The sequence below is a fragment of the Falco cherrug genome, chromosome 13, assembly GCF_023634085.1.
Source record: "Falco cherrug isolate bFalChe1 chromosome 13, bFalChe1.pri, whole genome shotgun sequence".
Classification (NCBI taxonomy): domain Eukaryota; kingdom Metazoa; phylum Chordata; class Aves; order Falconiformes; family Falconidae; genus Falco; species Falco cherrug.
Window position 1 is genome coordinate 4,103,453 of NC_073709.1, and position 16,600 is coordinate 4,120,052.

Here is a 16,600-nt window from a genome sequence, read left to right on the forward strand (position 1 = left end):
AAAGAAATAGAGTGTACATTTAGAATTGAAACTGACTGGTTAGTGGGAAACCAGGATTTTACAGATGAAAAGATGGGCATGCAGAAAGCTGCTTGTGATTAGGTCACTTACAACAGATTTGACAAGGAACCTTGCACATTGTTGAAATGCCACGAACAGGAGGAGCAAGAGCATCTGCACAGATAATGTCCTGTACTCCTATCCAATACAAGGGAAATGTGCTGTTATTATCTTCAAAACATATTAGGTGTTTAGTAACTAGAGTTAAGCCTCCAATTCTAAATAAACTGTTATAGCTTTCACTTCATAGCTTTGCTTGAAGGAACACGTAATGATTTTATAAAATACAGTACAAGACAAATTTAGGTTTCAGTGAACAATAAACACTGGAAAGTAAGGCCAGATTTGGGCTTTTTAGGATTGAAATTATACCTTCTTTTTATTTTACTATTAACTCCAAATAAATTTTTAAAAGGGAAAATGTTTTGATCCTGTTCAGATGCACTTCACAGATACTTTCTACTAGAGATATAGAACATCTATCTGATGCAGTAGTTAAGAAAGAAAAGAATCATCTGAAGAAATGATACTACTATACATTCAAGAGATATGCAAATCACAGAAAGCATGCTCACTTGTAACAATGCCATTCACTTATTTTTCCAAACTTCTTTAACATTCAGATAATACATCCTAAATTCATTTAATTAAAGTTCACATCTTACCATGAACTCTTGATCCTGTACTAGAATCATCACTAATACCTTGCGGACTTACATCTTCAAAGGATGTAGTATCTATACACAGAGATATAAAAGCAGATGTAAAATAAAAACAAAATTAAAAGATTATTGAAATACTTATCTGTAAATCATACTGAAATATTTTTTCAAACCCATCCATTTTTACTTAGGTAACGTTCTGTAGGAAAAATCCTGACACATTTTATAACTGCAGTTATTAAATCCATTCAGTATCTTAGCACTGCAACTCAATTATCAAGGTTGCTTTTTGCTGAAAACTTAAAATACAAGTAAAACCCATATTTATATGAAATTGCTGTTACACAATCACATCACAGTGCAAAAAGCTTCTACCTATACCTTTATTATTTAGCAACTGCTTGGATCTGAAGCCTGTAGAAGAGTTGACAGTGGCAAAGTTGATAGCTGTAGTAGAGAAGGCCATAGCTCCCAATTCTTTCCTCCTTTTACCCGTAGATATATCATCAGGACCCTCCAGATGTTCAGAACTACCTGTCCATTGTCCTCCTGCTAGGACCATGGACTGCACCAGGTCATTCATGGCTGGGATGCAAATGAAAGCAAATGATCAGCATGGTCAATGTATTTGCTTCTGTTCTTATTTTGTATTGCAAAATGTTGGACAGTTTTCTAAGCATTAAAGTGTACTGAAACTGGAAGACACGTAAACACAAGATCATCCACGTTATGACATGCAATCAGCTCAATGAAATGACAAGTGTTGTAAGTCAGAGACTTCTTTCAGCTCAGTATGGGTCTTAAAACTGATTTTATTAGCTATAATCGCCATGCTTGCACTGCAGTGGTATGTAGTATGTGTGTTAGAAGCTTTGGTACACTGTTTGCAATGATAAAATGGAATGAGTAAGGATAAAATGAGCAAAGGTGCTTATACGATACAATGTCAACAATGATACGGGATCCTTGTACAGTGCAGGTTACTGCAGGGATACTGTATTTTACATAATAATAAATAAAAGGATCTGAAAAAGATGACATCTGATGATATCCACCTTTACTTCACAAAACCAGAGAAAATCATCCACCCCCATTATAAAATAAATCAATACAACATTTTGGCAACAACAACTGATGAATACTTGGAGTGACAGACCACCATACAGCCTTGTGCTATTTTCTACACTCTCTTTAACAAAAAATTACAGTGGTTTCTTAATAAAAGGCTTACAAAATGTGTAATTTAGAACTATTTAGGTTAACACAGTGCACTGTAAATTTATATACACATAAGAGATGTGTATATAGACAACTATGTATACAAATATATGCAATCACAATGCACTGAATATATATATATATGTATGTGCGTGTGCTTGTGCATGTAAATGTGTGGGCATGTGTGTGCACATGTGCACATATATAAAGTATTCAGTGCCAAGGTTTAAAAAAAAGAAAAAGAAAAAGCAAAAAGAAAAAGCTCCAGCTCCTTGTATTGTAGCAGGACTTGCACATCGCAAAATAGGAGGAAAAATACAGCGCAGTCCAGGGAGAGGTTAGTGAAAAATTAGTAATGGAAGCCAGTGTAGCCATTTAAAAGAAGCTGAACTGTCATAAAGTCTTACACATGGAGCGACGGTAGAAGGCCTTCATTTTGTCTTTTTCCTTCGGTCTGTTCCTCAAAAAGGGCAGTCTTTTCAGTGCAACCACTTTTATGTCATAGCATGAGGAAAAACGGAAACAGGGAAATGAAAGAAAAAAAGGGAGAAGAACAGATGGAAGTTAAATGTTGAAACTAAGGACAGAAATGAATGTCTGAGTTTAAGCTATGTATGCTATGCTAAAAGCTATCATTCTCATGCTTCCATGTGTGATAATGAAATATGAAAACTACACTGAAATATGAAAACTACACTATGAAAACTTTAATATACTCAGCAATGCACCGAAAATAAAGGTGAAGAGCCTAATACAGTTTGAAAGTTCTAACTGCCAAGCTCTTGAAAAAAATAAAGGTAACTTCTTTGCAGACGATTATAGAAACCGACAATTATATAGCTTTTACTGTGAAAAACAGTATTTCTCGAACATAAAAATGTGAAGCAGAAAAAGCTTAAAATGAAAGCAACTCTACTTTACAATATGTCCACATCATTATTTTTTGAGATTAATAGCTTTTGTAATGTTTTGCTCTGCATCTCTAGTAGGACACAATCTCTTGTCTTCATTTGCTCCATTTTGTGCTCATTAATAATTTTGGTCATCTACTGCCTTGTAGAAAAATTACATGGACCTTATGTTCAATCTACTGTTTGTGTGCAGTGATTTTAATATTTTACTGAAATAATCCACTTCAAATCTGTAACAATAAAAATAAAATCAAGATTTATTGGCCGAAATGGTATACACCAATTTTTTTTAGCTGAAAAAATACCAAAGATTTAAAAAAGAAATAGCAAAAGAAGATCCAAATATGAGTGTTGCTGTAACATTTTGAGACAGCTAAGAGAAAACTGAGATACATAATGCTAGGAAACAGAGTTAAAATTAACAACAGTATTAAAAGATGGAGGAGGGGGAAACCACAAGTTAATCTTGTCCTCAGGTCCAGCTATTCTGCATTAGTAACTGATTACTGGCAGACACCTGCATTTTGAAGCATCAGATATATGTGTCAGCTGGCTGCCAAGCATACAGGAGCCACATGCAAACAACTGGCATGTAAAGATCCGGAAAGAAATGCATCATGAAGTTATCAAAATGGTCTTATTTATGCAGATATGAAAGCAGTGTAGTCCAGTCTTATCAGCCCAAGATCTGCTTATTTTATCTCTCTGAAGTCACTTTTGGGACACATGCTTTGTCTTTCACCTTGGTTTTCTGCTCAACCAGTGGCTTGCCATAGAGCAGTTTCTATTTGATACAGCAGTGCATATATAGATACGCATTTACAAGTGCACATGAACCACCTTGAAAGAGAAACCTCCCTCTCCACCGTATCATTCTGCATTTGCACTTCTAAGTAGTCTACAATGCAATACATTTTACGACTTCCCATGAATGCCTGACTGGCATAGCCACAAGTGCCAAAAATAAGCACAGGTTTCCACAGTTGCAAAATACAACTCTATCTTGACCAGAGGGGGACAGCAAACACCCTCCTATGTCCAGTCCTTACAACGTGGGGTGGGGAAGAACAGGGAGAAAAGGCAGGCACATGGGCTACCTATGTAAGATAGGAGTACACAAGTGCAATTTCATCGCTGAATTACTCACTACGTAGGTATACAGGTACTTTTTATTATGTACGTACATACGCTTGTAGATACATCATAATAACCAGGGTTTTTTGGTTTGTTTTTTTGCAGATGAAGAAAGTATTCTTTCTCTAGTAGATCCTGAAACATTAAGCCAAAACCAACTCAAACATACGTGCTGCCTGGCTCAAAAAAAAAGCAGAGGCGCTGCTAAACCTCCCATAAAGGAGGCACGCGCGCTGTCGATCTAATTGTATATGACAGTACATAGCTGCCAAAGGAATACGAGGCACAGCATCAGACTAGCTTGCTAGAAGGTAAATTTTCCAACAGGTAACTAACTAATCAGTATTAGTATTAATGCCATCAAACTAAAGCGGTAATTCTGTTCTATTTCTACTTTTTGTCATCATGGTAAAACATGACTCTCCCGTAACTTCCATAATCCTTTACAGACAAGATAACCGATCCCTCTATAATCCTTTACAGACAAGATAACTGATCCCTCTTAATTAAAAACATCCACCCTAATCTTGTTATAAAGTAACCAGGGGATGTTCAAGAATCATGTGAGTCTTCCATGATTCTTGTTCATTAACACAGATAACCTCCAAAAGGGCTGGACTTACAGCTCTCAGCAATTGTACCAAACACAAAACCTCACTGCAACTACTTGCTCCTGAAAATCATACATCAAAACCTGTCCGTTGGTAAAATGCAACCTCCTTCGGAGGAAGAATTATGGAAGTTATTTCTGCACAGAATACGACTAAAGAAATGTCCTGCAAAAAATAATGGAATGGCAGAGCTACAGCAGAAACCACCAGGTCACCACTACATTTAGCTCCGGCAGCTTTATCTCTCTACACTTTTATTCCAACAGACGTTAAAAATGGGATGGCAGGAGGGCTATTTTGGTCTTAAGTAATCATCTACTCAAAGAACTCTAGTTATAATTCATTAACTTTTCTTTTCTCTTTTCAGTATTCTGTGAACATATTCTCAGCTCTGAAAGCAAGAACAAGTGATGAGTCTTGCAGAATTCCTCCGCTGATCAGGAAATCTCCCACTTTATAATCCCACTGTTTGCCAGAAATACTCGGGGGAATTCTGTATGGACAGTATTAAAAGCCTCCAATCGTTTTGTTCATGCACACAAGAAAGGGTTCAGCAGACACCTTCTAAATGTTTTGGTAACAGAAAATGGAGCCCAATGTACTACCTCCACTACGATACCATGTGTCTGCTACTGGTCCTACTATTTAAAGATGACAGGCTTACTGATAGCCTTCATTCCTTGGGACATTGTTAATAATGTGAAACGTCTCCAGTGGAATCTAGCAAAAGTACTATGTTTTGCTCCACAGGGGGAAGAAAAAAAAAAAAAAAAGTTTCTACTTGTCTGCCCTGAGTCTTCTAAGCAAAAGCTCAGAAAGGTATCCCATCCCCTCGGAGGAAAACAGGCCCTGCACAAAGCCAATGTCAGATCTATGGTATTCACCTGATCACTAAAAGTGTTCAATAAATATTTGTGTTCAGAATCTGGGAAGACTGAGGATGTACTTTTAGCAGGTGAATACAGATAACAAAAGCGAAGGCGAAACTCTGCAGTCAGAGGAGCAACAGTATCCACACCGCCTGCAAGATCTAACTGGTGCTGCACACCGCCACAGCCTACGGGCACCCCTCCTTTCCAGAGCCCCTCTGGAATTTGCCAAGGGCTCCAAGCCCCCTGTGACACCGCAGCTACTGTTTTCTCCGCAGAACAGGGTAACCTGATTTTTGTGTCAAGATCACCTATCTTTGTAAGATAATAGGTCTCTTGAAAACATTTGCATGAGAAAATGTCCTGTATTAGGAAAACAAGTCTCCACCACCACCTTCAAAAGAAGAAAATCTACACATTTCACATAGCAAATCCATTTATCAGTAGTGGTAGCAGCAGAATAATTCATTTTGGAATCAATATCTCCTCTTGCTTTCTCAGACAGGGGATACGGGGCAGGAAACCTAAATCTCTCAAAGATCACTGTGTCAGATAGTCTGTCCTCTAGCTTTTCAGAACAACTGATTTGTGCCAGTGACTGCAACTTGGAGAAAGTAAACTGCCTTCTCTTGCCAACTGAAAGACACGCAGGACATTTCACCTCAGCAGTTCCCTCTGGAACCACCTCCATTCCCAGAGGCAGGGTGGAACGGGACGTGTCTCTCCCCGTACCCAGAAGTGGCTGTGACGGGCATGGAAAGCTGCAGTACCTGAGCAATTGCACTTCCAGCTTTTCCATTTCTTTGAGTTTCTTTCAGTGCAAGCCGCTAATGCCAAGCCACTTCTTACAGAAAAGAAAGGAGCCACAGTATCTTGGTATTTAGGATTTACAGTCATTCTAAAAGCAGAAGAAATAGACTGCAAAACATGTACCATTATCTGTACTTCTCACACTGAGATACTCTCTTAAGTTTGTGAGACAGAACTGTCCCAGTAAGATTGTCAGCATTGAACTGGCACATAATTCAGCCAAATTCTATCAAAAACTGTGGTTTCCATGGCAACATGTGTACTGGAGGAAGGTTAGGATCCAGAATTAGATCAGCCCTTCCAGTTTGTGGATAAACACACTGGGATTAAGGGCAACATGAACAAGGTCCATGGAGTAGAAAATTAATGAGGTCTGAACAACTTCAAACCTCTTTTGAGGATCAGCCACCGTAACTTCAACCATAGCTTCCCCAGGAGGGTAACTGCACACTACAAGGTCCCAAGTATCATGCAAAGAAAACTGTCACATAAAAGAGCCTTTCCAGGACATGAAATCGTTGACACAGATGCAGATGGTCTGAACCAAAGCGTGCACACTCTGGACTCAAACTAAGACACTTGGAAACACAACCACTATACCTCCAGTCACTCCTGAATTCCACAAGACTTCCAGTTTATATGTAAAAGCAACAGTTGCTTTTTTTAAAATTCATAAGTACCTGTTTTGAACCCTAATAGACCCTTCCACTGGAAAAAAACCGTTTCCCAAATTGACAAGTTTGCAATAAAAGTGTTAAAATGTATCCTTATACTTATTTTCTCCAGTTATTAAAATATTCACAAATCTGATTTTAAGTTTCCCTTAAAGAAGTGGATTTAGATGTTTTAACTTTGACTAAGCTTCTGCAATAAGCACAGGAGAAAAAAAATTACATTATAATGGCTTCAATAATTTTTAACACCACAAATTCTTAGCTGGCACAAAAACCAGAATTGCAATCTGCTGCCTTTTAAAACCCGGAGACATTAAATTTTTTAAAAAATACTGCAAAGATTCTGTGTGAATGTAAATACACATGTATCCTGATGCTTTTATATGCACAGCCAAAATGCTTTTGGTGCATAATTAACAAATAGAATCATTACAACCTGATAACTTGGCTGCAATATTATCTCTTCAAGTTGTGAAAAACTGGACAGATTATGATTCATGCCAGAAGTGGGTTACAAAAAAATATAGATAATAAAGATACATGCTGCACTGAATCTGGCCTTTTATACTGTGAGCATCCTACCATGATGGCTATCAGGCTCTTTCAAGGTTCGCAAATGGTGTCTGGAATATTTCATCTACCCACCTCTCTGTAACCCCCCCGCAGTCTCCCTCTCAAGCCACTTAACTCTAATCTTCAGGATCAGTAGCAATATCTTTTCAACAGCTTATGTCTCTACATTAACTCTTCCTATTGCATATTCAAATATCAAAACTCTTCATTGCTGGTTTTGGGAGATGCTGCAGGAACACCTCCAGACCGAAGGTCTTTCTAGCAACTGAAGGCTGTTAGCACAGCCACAGCTTGGAAAACCCTTCCAAGACAAGGGGAAAGATTCATGCTGGGACAAGAGGAAGAAACAAAAAAGGGTACTAGTGGTGGCAACTGACCCTCTGCCTAAAATTCTGTTCACCTGGCCCAGTAACAGTGCTTGCTTTATCTTACCCAAGCACCATAAACATATTTTAACACTGAAATTCAGAGCTATACAAATGCTAAAAACTACTTCCTGGCCAAACACTCAAGGAATTTGCAAGAAGTCAGTATAAATCTGTCATTAATAAATTAATTCAGGCTTCATTCCTAAAGACTTAAATTATCTTTAAAAAAACCCACACAGACTTTTCCAGCACCTCTTAATTTTAATCATATCAAAAAGACATTTAGCCAAGGATTATTAGAAGAAAAAATGTTTTGCAGTACTCACTACTACTCTTTTTGGTCCCCAAGGTCTGGCCATCTTCAAGAGAGTTTGAGCCCACAGAGGAACTATCCTGACTGTCCTGGTGGGGCAGCTGAAGAAATCCTTCACTGGATTCTGAACGGGTAGGTGTAAGGGTCACGGACTTCAAACGTTCTCGATTAACATCCTTCTTAGATTTTATCAGCTTCCTCATTTTCAGAGTAATCCAGTTGCCCCTTCTGTTACCAATAATACAGTACATTTATTGCATTTATAGTGTGTTACTTACGCTTTAAGACCTTTCCTAATTTGTGTACAAGAACATAGACATGATTCTGCTCCCCTGAAGTTTAAGGAAACCTTGATTTTCAGCTGGAACAGAACAGGTATGTCATGCTTTAGATTTGTCTTTATATCACGTTCATGAGTACCTTCTTGGCGGAGATGGTTCATAAAATTTATACTGATCCATTATCTTCTCCTCCAGTTTCTCCTTCTGTCGCCTTAATTCATTTAGCTTGTCACTGTAAACAGAAATTAATGATAATGTATGCTTCGAAAATGTATATATATATATATAATGTTAGTAGCATGTTCCTTTCGATATCTGTTATCTGAAAGTTGACACCCTTCACGAGGAATTCTTATGTAACACTTGCTTCTTACTGAAAAATCAAGAAAGAGATACAGCAAGCAAGCAGTCTTACGTTTAATGGCATCATACAAAATTTAAAAATTTCCATTTGCCTTTGTTACACAACAGAATTTCCCCCCTTTTTAAATAGCAATAAAGGGCATATCAGCTTTAACAGAATCATTTAGACAAGCACATTTTCTCTCCTCTCAAATTCGCTAAAAAAGTTCAGAGATTACAAACAAACCTAGAAACTTTGCCTGCAGTAGAATGAGGAATCAACAACATTTTTGTTTCCTCATTTGCATCGTCACTAATGAACACAGTTGCACTGATGCTTTAGAATAAAAATGTAATGTTTGTAGTTTGTTATCTGATTTTCATAGATAATTTGTTTTTAAAAGAGTAACATTTCAGAAGTAGCACACGTTAATGTCTACATAAAACAGAAGCTTTTTTTAAAAAAATACAGGTATTAGCATAACTGCCCTAATCACAGTAATTTTATTGTTTTAAAAACTCACATGTACTGCCTTTGCTCTACATGGAAGAGATCCTTGCTTTCCATATTCTGCTCAAGTAATGTTCTATTCTGTAGCATTAATGTCTGAATTTGATCTAGTAGATGTCTGTTTTCCTCCTCCAGATTTCCTTTAAGCTGGCTAAGCAGCTGTTAAAATACATGAAATGGTACATGTATACGTGAGCATAATTTACGCACAGATGAGATTATCAAGAAAATCTACATCTACAAAGGTATTCTGATAGTCAAATCAAACTGAAAACTTTACTAAATCATGATTCAGCTGATAAAAGCCTCTTTGATGCTTTAAATAATTTAAACCAGTTTACCTAACACAAGCCCCAGTTTTTGCGTTGCCTATACAACAGGCAAATTGCTTTAAGACCCACTTCGTTATCTATAAACCAAATGACTCAAGCACTTTATATAATGAGTCTATAAATACACTTATACAAATATTACAATGATACCAGTCATGAAAAATAGCATAATTCTCACGTACCTCACACTGATTATTTAGTTTTGTTGATGTAATATCCAGTTGTTGATACTGTTCTCTGAGTTTAGAAAACTCAGCTTCTAATCGAGTTTGTTCTAGTTTGGAATTATTCAATAATGTTTTCAAATTCTTATGATCAGTTTGGAGAACTTCGTTCTCTCTCAGGAGCTGACTGTATGTATGAGTAAGCCTGGAATTAAAAGACACCATAAAAGAATACATGCAGATAGAAGGAAATGTATTCATTACCCACATTCCTACTGAAATGTACAGTTTCCAAGGCTCTGTACCGCTCCACAGAACACATACAAACATTTCTTACTATCATCCATGGTAGGTAAGTCATCTCAGTCTCATTTGCCTTGCTGTGCATTCTGCCTTTAGGCCAAACACCCTGGGTTCTCCATACGTTTGAGAATAAAGCAGGATTTCTAAATGTGGACATTCCAACTAGTCTGAAGATGCCACTTTTCAAAATACAGGAATCTTACAAAACACCTAGAATTTCATGCCAACACAGAACAGTAAGTAAATGGGAATGGTCCAAACTTTGGCAATCACGGAGGTTACATATATTGATTCTTGGGCTCTCTTTGTCCCTGCTGGGCCCTGCCACGTCCCTTTCAAAAAACAACCTCCAGTTGCTACTAATCCTCCTCGCACAACAGCAAAGGTAGGAGGCATTTAATTGTGAGCCTCTTTATCAGACGAACACATCTGAACACTTCTTCTTGAGGTTGGGAGTTTCACGCTCTGTGAGTACTACTATTAAACCTGACTACTCACGGCAAGATGTACCTCAGCTGCAGGGGTCAGGCAGGGCTTCAGCACCCACTGCATTTCTACTCCTGCTGGCATCAACCTCAGGTATCTCACCCTTTAAGCAACTCATGCAGAGCGGCTTGCTTCCTCTACAGCTCACAACCATACTGCACAGTGCTTAGCATCTTGAGACATGCCAGACCATCTGGAAATTCAGTGTCCTCAGGCTATGATAATTATTTTTTGTGGGTTTTGGTTGTTTGTTGGGGTTTTTTTAAAATTGTTTTTCTGTTTTGTTTTTCTAAAATTACTATCGCAGACCAACACACTGGAGTTGCTGTAAGCTATGGATCAGTAAAGTCCTGAATTGCAGCACCAGGTATTAAGAAATGCGAGAGCATGCAACACTTGTTTAGATTGTACTGGCAAGTGCTCAGAACTCTATTAATATATATATATATCTCTCTCTCAGACTTTTGCTTTACCTTTCATTTTCATGACGAAGTTTTTTATACTCTGTTGCTACAGTTTCATGTTTTTCACTTTGTTGCAGCATCTTCTCCTGTTCTATCTTGAGTACTTTCTCCAGTTCTTCCAGCTGTACTTTCTGTTTCAGCAACTGATTGTACCTGCAAACAGAAGTAGCATTTAAGCTTCTTTTTTTGGAGTGACAAGAAAATATGGAATTTTTTTGAAAGGGTGATCTTTCAAAGTTTTAAGATCTCAATGTTATATTTAAGCAACACTAATTTTATTCATACTAGTTATACAGTGTTTTTTGCTTTCTGCTCAGGAATCTCAGACTCTTAATTCTACTCGTGCATATTGGTATTTACCTATCTTCTAAGTCCTTATGCTCCACCTCCAGATTTTTGTGTGCAGATTTAAGACTTCCATGTTTAGCAATCAGAGATTCATACTCAGAAGCTTGGCGTTCATGTAGGTGTTCAAGTTTTTCATGATCTTTGAGAAGCGAATCATACAATGATTTCAGATCCTCATGTTCCTTGAGCACACATTCATTTTCATTTTCCAAAGCAGACTGCTGAATCAACAGCTGTGCATTCTGATTCATAAGGGATGTGCTTTGAGAATTAAGGGTAGAATTTTCAACCTGCAGTTATAAACATTTGACAGGAGTTGCAAATTAATTTCATAGTCTGGATTATTTTGTCTATCTCCTCCTATTGACAGATTTCTTAAGTGTAACCCTTAGCATCTGAGCAACTTTCTAGTTGTTCCATTACCTGAAAACCTTTAATGGGAATAATTTTTTTCTTATATCCCCACAGACAATTCCAAATCAAAATATTCCAGTAATATTTTTTATAGCATTACTGCAAGACAGCACTTAAGAATATGCTTAAATTGACGCTGCAGGGGGCAGAATAAAATTATTTACCTTCAAATATCTGTTAAAGTGCTATCTAGAAGAAAGGCACATTTTCCTTTCAGCACTGATAGCTGTAGCATCACAATACCTCAGAGAAATGGATCACCAGTGATCCTCGTATCACATAAGCCAAATCTGTGACATGGCTAAACTTGCCTTCCATATTGGCATAGATTTGTTTTAGTTTTTTAAAATCTTGACCGTACAGAATCTCTATTGTCACCACAAAATCCTTATTGTACCTATATATGCTTTACAATGAGGCTTCAAACAGTGGTATCCATTTAACAGAGAGAAAGGGAAATAAAGTAATAGCACCTGGAAGGAACTACCCACATTCTGTGTTACTGAGGAACTGCCATTCACGGTTCTCTTCCACCAACAGTAAGGTCAGCTGATCACCTTACGTATGTGTTGTGAGACCTGGTGGAAAGTACTCTTCTAGAAGAGCACAATTTCTTCTCCAGCAGTTATGGTAGCACAGTATTAATTTCTATTAACACATTACAGCCTTCAACATTAGACACACGAAAAAAATCCCAGAACACCAAACCAAAACCAACTTAACTTTGTATGCTTTTGGGAAACGAAATCTAATCCTTTGATATCTTAAAGAGAATTGACAATACCTAACGTGTTTGTCACCTGCTCTGTATTAGGCTTGTTTCCTTCTCTTTCCTATTCAAGAGATTAAAACCACAAACTACTGAGGCTTCTAATACCCTCAGGGTATCTATTGGGGGGGGTGTGGAGAAAAATCTATCACTCCAGTGCACGCTGTTACTAAGGAACAAATCCCTTTCTGTTGGAACTGCAGCATTCTTTGTTACAGATGAGAAAGCTGAACCTTTCACTGGAAATGAAGTAATGTCTGATGGCATGTGCATGCTGTGAAACTTCCCTTGACTGAATCACCGAGTTTGATTTAGTTCACAATTCCCAGCTATCCTTTAAGACATCTTTTCTCTTGTATGTTCTTTATGGGTATCAGAAGAAACACAATTACCTAAGAACAGTTTTGACTTGACCAAGTCCATGTAGAACAGCTTAGTTTACACTTCAGATTTAGCTAATAGTTAATCACGCTTATTACATATTTCACCTTTTGTTCTGATGTACAGTTGATGGAAAGTCGTCTTGCAACTTGCCTGAAGCTACGAGCAAAACAGCTGAATTCTCAAGGAAGGAGAACAACTCCCTTTCTCAGCCTGTTGGGTGTAACATGATTTCGTCATCCCCAGCAACAAAAATTACATTGCTTGGTGAGGTTCACCGCAATAATTTTAAAAAATGAAAGGCGGAAAATGCTTCCTTCTCCCAACTCACTGCCCCATTACTTTCAAATATCTACAGTTAATTAATTCTCCAGGTTTTTCAGATAGCAAAGGTCTGTGCCGTTGTACAGTTCACAAGGCAAAAAAAAGGAACTACACAGATATTCCTGTTTTTTTGACAAATGGTTTGCAAAATACACAGAGAATTCTGAGTCCCAGAGATATATCCTCATCTGTTTAAAATAGTGCATCTCCATGCCTACATCCACTAATTTTTAACAGCTAGACAAGACACAGTGTGTGCACCAATGTTCTGTTTTGTTTGTAGGCTCGCCAGCCACAAAGAGGAGTACTGTTCACTAATTAGATTTCAATGTGGTAGACAGAAAGTGCATCTGTGGTACAACTAAGTTCTGCTTTCCAGAAAGAGACAGGATGATAACTTGAGACATTCACAAAATGCATTATTTTACACATTTAAAGACTCCTTCGCTCTTTGATTTTTGTCCACCCCAATATTGTTTACTATTTCTGCTGAATTGTAGACTTTGTATTCCCTCTTTAAGTAGCTTCAATCCTTATAGCTCCAAAAAGCATTAGATCCACTAACCACAATATTTCATTTACGGAGGGACAGAAGTATTTAATAAAGCTGTTAAGGTATGAAGAACGACACCTGAATTTTGGCCATAAGAGCTGCAAGACTCTGTGGGCAACCACTTTTATAATTTCCATGGTCACACATTACCTTTTTTTTCCTCTGATTTATCTGAATTCAATCTTCACATTTTATGTAGTTTTCAGAGGGTTTTTTTCAAATCTTCTGTACTTACTAACATCTTGATTTTCCTCTTAACTATGGCTTTTACTTTTTTTTTTTTTTCAACTCTATTTATAAAAATAGAGAAAATACTGAATTTATTAGAGTCTCTTTGGACACACTATGTCCCTGACCTAATTTAGAAGTAAAAAAAAAAAGTAAATTAAACAAAATTATCTTAGAAGACTGGATAAGAGAATCTACCTCCTAAGTATAAAGTCAAGAGTTTAAATTGAACAAACATGAAGGATTAATACCAACTTCTAGAAATGTTACTATTCATCAGCAAAGTGTCATTTGAGAGCTCATGCAGATTATTTGCACATTATTTTCTTTTCTATGTCTGTACCAGAAGTGAAACGTGATTTACAGTACATTACTGCCATTATCTTTAAAGCTTTCATGTGAAAAAACTTTGAATTAATTTTATTTTTGAAAGCAAAATAGGAAAATATTACCTGCAGCTTGGCATTTTGAGTTTGTAGAGTTGTATTTTGTTCCTGTAGAGAAACAGTCTGTCTCTGAAGTGCAAGAATCTGAGCCTGCAGATTACTATTCTGTGTCTCAAGTTGCTTTAATTGTGTCTTCAGTGCTTGCTTCTCTGCCTGCAGTGTAGCATTCTTTATATGTTAAAAAAAAAAAAAAAGAAAAAAAAGAAAAAAAGAAAAATTGAGTTCATGGCTGTTTACCGAACTTTGAGAAAACCACCCCTTGTTTCTCCAAAAGAAACAGAGCAGCATGACTTCGCAGAGATTTACAAGGTGGAAGTAACACAAAGTGGTATTATCACTGTAGGTTAAGATTGAAAAAAATGGGTAACTAATATTGTACCTATGGAGAAATAGTAGAGAAATCTCCATGACTCATATAAGTAACGATTATGTAAGAGGGATTTAAGAGATATCAAGTGGGTTCAAAAGGGCCAATGTACATTTCCACATTTCCTTTTAAACGCTGGTCAAGTGCTTTATGAAATCCCTCAGAGCAGAATCCAGCTGCTTCATGAAACTGTATTTAATTCAGGTTCTGCTTGGTGTGTAAACTAGGTGATAAATTGTATACTTTCTTAACAATACTCTCATTCGTATTACTGGAACAGCTCACAACGAATAGTTAAAATCAGAATAGTATTTAAAACACATCTTACATTCCTTTCCACTTCGATTAATCTATCTTTAACTTTCAATAATTCTCTAGTAGTTTCCTGATTTTCTTTCTCCCACTTATTGACAGACTGATTTTCTTCTCCACTTCTTGGAGGTGAATTCTGAACCATCCTTTCCTCTTCTTGTCTTTGCTTGAGAGCTTCATAGTTCTTCTTCACCTGAAATTATTTAGGACAACTTCCATTAGGTTTAGAATTTTTCATTGTCTACATCTTGATTTATTACGTGACCATACCACTTCCCAAAGAACAGTAAGTGCTACATTACTGTATTTCCACATTTGCTTTTTGTATATGTTTGGGGAGATGATGTACAAATTATTTATGGATATGGATAGCTTAACCCTGAGAAACACTTGCCTAACAAAGAGACCTCTATTTTCTGTTTTATTTCAGCACTTTTAACTGTATCCCCCAACTTTGTCCTACAACCAAGGAGATTGTGTTTCTTTTTTTAAACCAGTCCACTTGGGCTGTTCAAGGTAGGTCAGAAAACTGAAAATGACTACTTTTGGCATCCCAAATCAAATCAACTTCAGATTATTTATCCACCTGACATATTCAATGACCAATGAATAAACTCAACAACTTTTCATGTGATTTCTACACTGTGCCTGTATTACTGCAGTCTCTAAAAAGCAGTCATGCCTTTCTCCTGCTTTACCTTATCCGAACAATGCGCATCTTTTGCTGTCTTACACAAAAGGTCAAATGTAGAAATAACAATAGCTGGTATAGGAATACTTTAATCTTACAGAAAAAAATGTCATTCTCCTTACTGTTTTAAGTTCCTGACGGAGTTGCTGGTTTAGATTTGTTGATTCTTCTAAACGAGCCTCCAAAGCAGCAATTTTTTCTTCCTTTATTTCAAGAGACTTCTTAAGTGTGGATTCTAATTTTGACTCCAAAAGCTTGTACCTACTGGTCAATGACATCACACACACAAAAAAATATCTGTATTTCAAAAAATTGAGGTATTTAAATTCTAAAGTGTTCTGAAACATTTCAGCATACATTTAGAATACATTCAGAAATGCTTGAATGCTGACTCTATTCAAAGCATGAAGACACCTCAGTACTAGTATCAAGCCCTATGTTTAAAAACAGACATAAAATGGTAGTCAAAAACATTTCTGAATCCTTCTTTCTTTTAATTAGATACACAAAAAGCCACGTTCAGCCACACCAGTAGGGTGCTGGCTTTATTTGGATTGTTAGTGTGTGTGTGATGACAGCACTCTTCCTTCTGGCTCAACTCCAGTGAATCCAGCGGGGACCCGAACCAAATTAGAATGCGAAATATTTGGAGAGTGAGATTTTCCATTTCCATTTCCTGCC

General features: G+C 37.0%; 1 protein-coding gene across 14 annotated transcripts in view; it reads right to left on the reverse strand.

The window, feature by feature from the left end:
- Positions 1–16,600, reverse strand: part of CCDC88A (coiled-coil domain containing 88A) — a 79,991-nt gene that overhangs the window by 10,190 nt on the left and 53,201 nt on the right. For 5 of the 14 annotated variants that reach the window (XM_027814535.2, XM_027814533.2, XM_027814532.2 and 2 more), the window contains exons 17-28: positions 16,042–16,183; positions 15,245–15,421; positions 14,556–14,717; positions 11,447–11,724; positions 11,096–11,239; positions 9,852–10,038; positions 9,351–9,496; positions 8,624–8,716; positions 8,217–8,431; positions 2,348–2,431; positions 1,104–1,307; positions 726–797 (exon numbers count right to left, since the gene is read on the reverse strand). In XM_027814535.2, coding sequence (XP_027670336.1) covers positions 726–797; positions 1,104–1,307; positions 2,348–2,431; positions 8,217–8,431; positions 8,624–8,716; positions 9,351–9,496; positions 9,852–10,038; positions 11,096–11,239; positions 11,447–11,724; positions 14,556–14,717; positions 15,245–15,421; positions 16,042–16,183 — 1,904 coding nt within the window. Of the gene's footprint in view, positions 1–111; positions 199–725; positions 798–1,103; positions 1,308–2,347; positions 2,432–8,216; positions 8,432–8,623; positions 8,717–9,350; positions 9,497–9,851; positions 10,039–11,095; positions 11,240–11,446; positions 11,725–14,555; positions 14,718–15,244; positions 15,422–16,041; positions 16,184–16,600 lie in introns of all 14 variants that reach the window. The other 9 variants (XM_027814534.2, XM_055725347.1, XM_055725348.1 and 6 more) reach the window with 5 other exon arrangements.